The 7,985-nt window shown below is 56.4% G+C and overlaps 1 protein-coding gene across 2 annotated transcripts in view; it reads right to left on the bottom strand.

Annotated features, from left to right (window-relative positions):
- ABLIM2 (actin binding LIM protein family, member 2) overlaps positions 1-7,985 on the bottom strand; it is a 143,266-nt gene that overhangs the window by 22,020 nt on the left and 113,261 nt on the right. For both annotated transcript variants that reach the window (XM_010854526.1, XM_010854525.1), the window contains 2 exons: positions 236-243; positions 1-24 (listed from right to left, as the gene is read on the bottom strand). In XM_010854526.1, the coding sequence (XP_010852828.1) occupies positions 1-24; positions 236-243 (32 nt within the window). The remainder of the gene's footprint in view (positions 25-235; positions 244-7,985) is intronic.

Below are 7,985 nucleotides of genomic sequence, written 5' to 3'. Positions count from 1 at the left end.
AATAAGGGCGTCATACGGATAGATCTGCAGGGAGAAGGAAGCCCGGGGTCACCCAGGGAGCAGGTGCGTCTGTGAGGAAGGAGGCCAAGAGCTGAGTTGAGGCTAAGGAAGAGCTACGTACATGCGTCCACATCTGACACACACATTTCACGGGAAAGCACAACAAAAGGAACGTTTAACCTGGGCAGGTGCGGCGCAGCAGGCAGAGGTCAGCGCGGGAGCGGGTGGCCCTTACCTTGTATTCTGTAAGAGAAGCAGAGACCACAGGGGCCAGCTCAGAACTCGCACAGGCTCGGCCCAAAGGTGGAGCAATCCCACCCGGACCCCGCCCTGCGGCCAGACGGGCCACGCTGCCTCCACCCCGCAGCATCCTCGGAGCTGGGGGTGGGGGGGGCCCTGGGGCCTCCGTGGGAAGCCAGGAGCAGGAGGCATGGTCTGGAGACTGGAGGCCAGACTGGGAGCCCGAGGCAGCGCTGTGTTCTCTCTTGGTTGGGCTGCTGTTTCCCCAGGGTGGGGGTGCTCCCCAGACCTGCCTCAGTTTACCCCCTGGGCTTACCCGCTTCTTATTATCTTACTTTCTTCACCCTTCAGCTCCTCCTTTTAAATACAGAGCCCCACATGCTAGCTTATTAAAGATTTTTTTCCTTCCAGACTAAAAGTGGCTTGTTAAAAAAAAATCATACGGATGGGCACGCATCCCCCCAGGGCGGCATCTCTGGGTCCTGTCTGTAAAGCCTCCCTCTCTGGCGGGAGACAACAGTGAGGGGCTCGGGCAGTGGGCGGCTGGTCCCTGAACTCCCCCGTGTGCTGTGCGGAGGCCTGGCCAGGCCAGCTCTGAGCCCGGAGACCTGGAGACCACTTAGAGGGTGCAGGCTGCGACTCCCTCCCCTCTCCCCTACTCCAACATCCAGCGTGGATCAGCCCTGGAGAGCAGGCTCCCGTCACCCTTGGGTAACAACCGTGAGTGAGCATCGCGGCCCTGCGGTTCAGGACTGGCAGAGCCTCCCAGGCGGACACCAGCCACACGACCAGGTCTCTCCAGCAACGCCAACCCCCCTGCAGGCCATCCTGCCAGTGTGAAGCCCCAGGAGACTGCCCTGTGAGCAGCGGGGGCGGGGCGGGCTTTACCCTTCCACTTCGCCTCCCTTGTTGTGGGTGCTCAGTGGCTCGGTCGCGTCCGACTCTTTACGACCCCCATGGACTGCAGCCCACCAGGCTTCTCTGGCCAAGGGATTCTCCACGCCAGAATACTGGAGTGGGTTGCCATTTCCTCCTCCGGGGGAATCTTCCCGTCCCAGGGATTGAACTCGCGTCTCCTGGGGCTCCTGCATTGCACGTGGATTCTTTACCCACAGAGCTGCCTGGGAAGCCCCAAGGTGGCTTTTCCCTGCGGCTCTGCCCCCCTTATTATCGTGGACGTGACCGTCGGTGTTTGGTTGGCTGCCGCCCTGGCCTGGGGTGGTCATTCAAACACAGATCTCTTGCCTGAGTGACTTGGAGTGACAAGTCGGTCAGGACAGGGTGGGCCCGTGCTCCAGAGGGGAGCACCTAGAGCAGGAGACGGGGGGAGCACTGAGTTAGAGGGGGACACCCCAGGGAGAAGAGGAAGCATGTCAGGTATCAGGATGAAAGCGAAAACCGAAGCGCGACCGCGACCGGAAGAGGCGGGGACACGAGCATCCCCGGCTTCCTCCTCCCGGGCGCTCGGAGCCTTCTGCCGGCGGCCATGGCGGGAAGGGTGGTCTCGGAACGAGAGACTCGTGGAACCCTGTCAGCGGCCCCTGCCCCAGCCAGAGACCCACGGGGTCCCCGCCTCCTGTACCTCGCGTGGCCCAGCCGGCATCCGGGTCTGCTCCACCAGGGCCCACATTGGCATTCTGGAAGAGAAAGAGAGAGGGCGGCAGGGGCAGGTTGCAGGGGGCAGGCAGTCGCCAGGGTCCTGGCAGCCGGGTGGGGGACGAGGGTCAGCCTGGGGTGCCCGCTGAGACCAGGCTCTGGAAAGGCCGCCGGCTTCCCAAGAGCAGGTGTGCTAACGCGCCTCCTGCCGCCTTCAGGCCGCCCCTGCCTGTCCCACCAGCTCCTAAGCCGCTGAGATGACAGCTCCCGGGTGCCTGCCCCTCGGCCCCACAGCTGGCCCGGACCCCGCGGGCCTCTCAGCGGGGCTGCGGCTCCAGCACGGGGCCTCCGGTCCCCTGGACGAGCGGGCCCCAGGGGGCTTGGGTGGCCGGTGTCTATAAAGCCCCTGGCACTGACGCCGCGTGTCATAAGCGTGGCTGTGACATGCTGGCACTCAAGGGCTGGCCCTCGGAGGGGCGGCGGACCTGGGAGCCCGGCCACCCTCTCGGGTGCCGCCTCCACCTGTCCGTGGCATCTCAGCAGCCAGCCCTGATGTCTGGCGCTCTCCTTCCCTTTGCCCACCTGGAAAAGTCATCCTGCAAACCTCTCCGGAGGGTCCCCGCCCTGCGACACGGGCCCCGGGGCCCTGCACGTCGATTGGCCCCCGTCCTGTCCACTCTGTGTGGGCCTTGAGTCCAGGGCCCGCAGTGGAGAGAAGCGTTTCACGTGTGCTCACGTCTGGCACCGGGTACAGCACCTGACCCGGATCGGGGCTCTTGGCCAGTGCTTCTGAAACTGGGCACAGTGGTTAAATTTCCATGGAGGGAGCCCTGCAGTAAGGGGGCGTTACCTTCTCACCCTGGGTCGTGTTACAGGGAGAGGGCTTCCAGCACTTATTTACTGCTGCAGGTGACAAGTGAGCAGCTGGTCACAGTCCTCGCGAGCATGGGGCAGGGCGAGGCCTCCGGAAGCACCCAGTCCAACGTCCCTCATCCTGAGCGGGGGAAACAGGCCAGAGACGCCGGGACGAGGTGGCGAGGCAGGTGAGCGCGTAAGCGGAGGGCTGTGGCGGTCTGATCCTTTGTCCATCGCCAATTTTTTAAAAATTAATTTGGACTTCTCACAAACGTTGTATGAGCATCTTGCTTATCTCCATTACTGAGTCCTTTGGTAAGAGCCTGGCACGCCGCACCCTCGTCCCAGCGCTGGGACCTGGGACCGGCCAACCTCGCACCCACCGAGTCGCCCGTGAAGGACTCCCCTTGGGAGTTTCAAGAGCGAAATTTGGAGACGGTTTCTCAGGCCGTCTGGATAGGGAACCTCCTGCACAAAGCAAGGCAGCTCTTGTCTCCCACCTTGGCCTTCTCCCCGGGGCCTGTTCGGAATACGAAAGAGAAATGCTGCCACCTAGTGCCCACTGCTCTGCATCACAGGCGGCAAGCTCCCGGGCCAGGGGGCAGCACCACCTGCGGCTGTGGGAAACCCACTTCCGGGCAGCAGGACCAGTGTTGTCTGGTCAGCCAGGCTCGGAGACAGAGCAGAGACTCTCAGCAGGGCCGGGGGGCATCCCTCAGGTGGAGGGGGCGCACCGTGTCAGTCCAGAGCAGAGGAAGAGCAGTCTACTCCTGATCTAAGTACCCAGTGTGGGGGGACATTCACGCCCTCTTTGGTGCAGGGGAGCCCGGGGCCTCTGGCTCGATGTGTGGGCTGGCGGGACAGCTAAGCGGCCCCGGGGGATCCCACAAAGGCCACACCCAAAGGCACACCCCTAGCTGATCCCTCTGCAGTTCTCAGCGGAGAACAGAGAATCTAAAAGCAACCAACTCTTTACTTCTCCCGTTTGTTTGGTGTTATTAGCTGCCAGCTGCCCTGCACACGCGTTCACTCATCTTCCTGAAGCCTCAGGAGGTGGGCATTGTTATCAGCGTGTAATGGCTGAGGCTCAGAGAAGTAAAGATACTTGCCCAAGATCACACAGCTAATACATGGAACTGTAAAAGACTTAACCGATGCTTTTTAGTTTCCAAAAATTATACTGGGATTAATAACAGGGAGAATGAAACTGGCCGTTCACCACTGACTGTTCTTTTCTTGCTAAAGCTCACGTTTTACTTAGGAGCCAGTGATGTGGAGGTAAGAAAGGGTGGAGATGTGCTTTTATAATAATTATTCATTTGGGAACTAGGCTTACAGAGCTTAGAAGATTTCACAAATGTCATGTTATCTGTCCTAATGATAATTTAAGAGGTAAGGATGACTCTGTGTGTGTGTGTGTGTGTGCTCAGTCACTCAGTCATATTCGACTCTTTGTGACCCCATGGACTGCAGCCCGCCAGGCTCCTCTGTCCTTGGGATTTTCCAGGCAAGAATACTGGAGTGGGTTGCCATGATTTTTTTTTTTAAAGACTAGGAAATAGAGACTTGAAATTTAAGTAACTTGCCCAAACACACACCCAGTACATGGCAGAGCTGGATCTGGACTCAGGGCTGCCGGATGCTAATGCATGTATTCTTCTCAGCGTCACAGTTTGACAACATCAGACTTTTACACTTTGTTAGGGTTTCCTTCATAGTGGTATACACTAATGTTTTATGGGCGTGTGAAAACCTAATCCAGAAGATACGGATTTTTCATACACTTATTAGTCTAATTTTGTTCTTTGCACTATTAAATTGCTCTCTATCCTTTTTTCCTTTCACTAGATCCTTATCTGATTTCAAGAGTCTTATTCAAAATGCTTTCTATACTTGCATTTAACCAAGGTCTCTGGCCTTGCCATGTTGCTTGGTACATTTACGTTTATGAATGCTGTAACCGATTTATAACTGGGGTCATCGAGAACGAATTGTTCCCTCTTCATACCACGGAAACTGCTGGTTCGCTTTAACCTCGACTTCCGCCCTGTTCAGTGTTAGCCACTTAGTTGCGTCCTGCTCTTTGGGACCCCGTGGACTGTAGCCCGCCAGGCTCCTCTGTCCGTGGGGTCCTCCAGTCTTCTAATAGCAAGCCAGTGGCATGTGTTGGAGCCAGCGCTCTCTGGTCCACAGGAAAGACTTTCACAGGCGGCTCTTTTCCCATTTATCCTACAGAGAGGCGTGACTGTCCACCACGTGGTAGGCTCTGTGGCTGGCGAGTTACTAGGACATTTAAACAAGCTTTGGGACCTAGGGTGAACGTGAAGGTGAAAGTCGCTCGGTCGTGTCCGACTCGTTGCGACCCCGTGGACTATACAGTCCGTGGAACTCTCCAGGCCAGAATACTGGAGTGGGGAGCCTTTCCCTTCTCCAGGGGATCTTCCCAACCCAGGGATTGAACCCAGGTTTCCTGCATTTCGGGCGGATTCTTTACCAGCTGAGCCACGAGGGAAGCCCTTGTGGGGCCTAGGGTGCTGGCTCCAAATCCATCCTGGAACTAGAAGCAGGCGCATTTCCGCCTCCTGATTTACTAACTTCCTTCCACTTGACAGTGAGAACATACAGCTGGTCCCGCCAGCCTCTGTGCCCTGGTCATCAGGAAGCTCGCAGCTGAGCTTCGATGGTTTTTCCAGACAGTGTTCTTCTGTGTGTTTCTGACATAATTTTCTCCCATTTCTTTCTTCTCCTCTCCTCTGGGATTTGGTCTCTCTGCATCTGTGCTTTTAATTTAGGTCACCTAGAATCCTTTCAGAAAGTAAAAAAAAAAAACCAAGAAACAATCTGACATGGCTGAGCTGTAAAAGACTGGCCATCAATTATCCGGTCTTCCGGCCAAAAAACAGGCATAGAGTTATATAAGAGTCTTAGAAAGAGTGAAAAAAAAAAAAAAAATAGGAGAGAACATAAGTAAGGAAAAAAGAATTCCAAAGAAAAGTCAACAAGGATTTTCACGAACCTCCGAGCTAGTCTAATGTGAAAAGCTAAAAGTCCTCATGGGATGATGAATTCCATCTTTATCGACTCTCTAAGATGTACAGACGGAGAAGGCGATGGCGCCCCACTCCAGTACTCTTGCCTGGAAAATCCCATGGATGGAGGAGCCTGGTAGGCTGCAGTCCATGGGGTCACAACAAGTCAGACACGACTGAGCGACTTCACTTTCACTTTTCACTTTCCTGCATTGGAGAAGGAAATGGCAACCCACTCCAGTGTTCTTGCCTGGAGAATCCCAGGGACGGGGGAGCCTGGGCTGCCGTCTATGGAGTCGCACAGAGTGGGACACGACTGAAGTGACTTAGCAGCAGCAGCAGGATGTACAGAAGGGCTCACTCTGCTCGCCACCCTGAGGCTAGCAGGAGAAACATTCCTGGAGGGTTCAGCTGTCAACTCTGTGAAGCTTAAGTGTCCGCTCTCTGCTCTAGGAGAGGCTTGGAGATGGTGTCCCCGCCAGACTGTCTCCACCAGCTGTTCCCAGGCTCCTGGGGGGTGGAGCATCTGGAGGCCACGCCTTCCCTGCACTGCTGGGGGCCACTGCTAGTGTCCTTCCAGCATGGCAGCCAAGAGGGAACTCTCCCTAGACAACGCACAGCTCGGCCACCAAGGATGCAAGCCTGTGGGTGCTGACATTCATCCTCTTAATTGTCTCCCACTTTTTGAGAGAAACCCCCCAGACTCGGCTTGTGGGGGTGGAATGCCTTGGCATGGATGTGGCCCAGCCAGTGACCCTGGCGCTTACGGCCCCTGAGTCACAGAGCAGAGACTCAGGGAGCATTCTGACCCAGTCCCTCTGCCCTCAGGCCCCTCATGCTGAACCTAAGGATCTACCTTCTCCCGAGCCCTGGGGGTCCTGTGGACAGGACTGGAGGATAGGAGCAGAAAAATCCTTAAAGGAAACTCAGAGAAGCATGCTGCATGCCCATTCCAGCTTAGCCCATTCTGAACAAACAGGGGAATGGTCAGTAGGATGCACGTGGTTCACCTGAGCAGTCAGTGGGATGCGTGCAGTTCACCTGAGTGGTCAGTGGGATGCACACAGCACCCGAGTGGTCAGTGGGATGTGTGCGGTTCACCTGAGCAGTCAGTGGGATGCACACGGTACCCCTGAGTGGTCAGCGGGATGTGCGAGGTTCACCTGAGCCGTCATTGGAATGGGTGCAGTTCACCTGAGCGGTCAGTGGAATGCGTCTGGTTCACCTGAGCTAATCGTGCAGAGGCTCTGGGGCCCAGGACAGACGCAGCAGCAGGGCCCACAGAGGCCAAGGGCGATGGAGCAGGGCCTGAGGATGCCCACAGCTTCTGTGATGGGGCCCCTGTTCTAGGACGTGCCCTGTGGCTGGACCCTGGGCCAGAGGTCAGTGCGAGGGGTCACCGCTCCCTGCATTACACACGTGGTGACAGGAACACCCGGGGGAACAAGTGGGGACAAGTCTGAGGGGCTTCTCTGGGAGGATGGAAGTGCTCAGTCTGTGGACAGTGTCCTCCAAGCGGTAAGAGGCTGCCTCTGGGGCAGCAAGTGTCCCAGGGCTGTGTGTGTGTGTCTATGTGGTATGTGTATGTGAGCATATGTGTGTGTGTCTTATGTGTTGTGTATGTTGTGTGTTCTGTGTGTGTATGTGTGGTATTTGTCGTGTGTGTGTCTTGTGTGTTGTGTATGTTGTGTGTTCTCTGTGTGTCTTATGTGTTGTGTATGTTATGTGTTCTATGTGTGTATGTGTGTCGTGTGTTTGTGTGTTCTGTGTGTATATTTGTGGTGTTTGTTGTGTGTGTATGTGTGTGTGACGTGTGTGTGGTGTTTGTCGTGTGTGTGTGTGTCGTGTGTGTGTTCTGTGTGTATGTTTGTGGTGTTTGTCGCGTGTGTGTCGTGTGTGTGTATGTTGTGTGTTCTGTGTGTGTGGTGTTTGTCGTGTGTGTGTGTCATGTGTTTGTGTGTTCGTTTGTGGTGTTTGTGGTGTGTGTATGTGTGTGTGTGTGTATGTTGTGTGTTCTGTGTGTGTGGTGTTTGTCGTGTGTGTGTGTGTGTGTGTCCATCTGTCTGCCGTGGGGGAGGTCCGGTGCCACACGCCCACCCCGCCCGGGGGGTCCTCGCTGCGGACCTAGACAAGCTGTGGGAAGAGGGACGAGCACGTGGGCCTGGCTGGGGGACACGCCAGGTGCTAGGCTGTCTGGGCTACATTCTCACGTCCCCACATTCAGGGAGCGGGGAGGGGGTGCTCAAAGCAGCTGTCAGGAGAGGG

The sequence above is a fragment of the Bison bison genome, unplaced genomic scaffold (genome assembly GCF_000754665.1).
Source record: "Bison bison bison isolate TAMUID 2011002044 unplaced genomic scaffold, Bison_UMD1.0 scf7180017864342, whole genome shotgun sequence".
Lineage (NCBI taxonomy): Eukaryota > Metazoa > Chordata > Mammalia > Artiodactyla > Bovidae > Bison > Bison bison.
The sequence above is the reverse complement of the archived record's forward strand: the minus strand, read 5'-3'. Positions and strand labels throughout refer to the sequence as shown.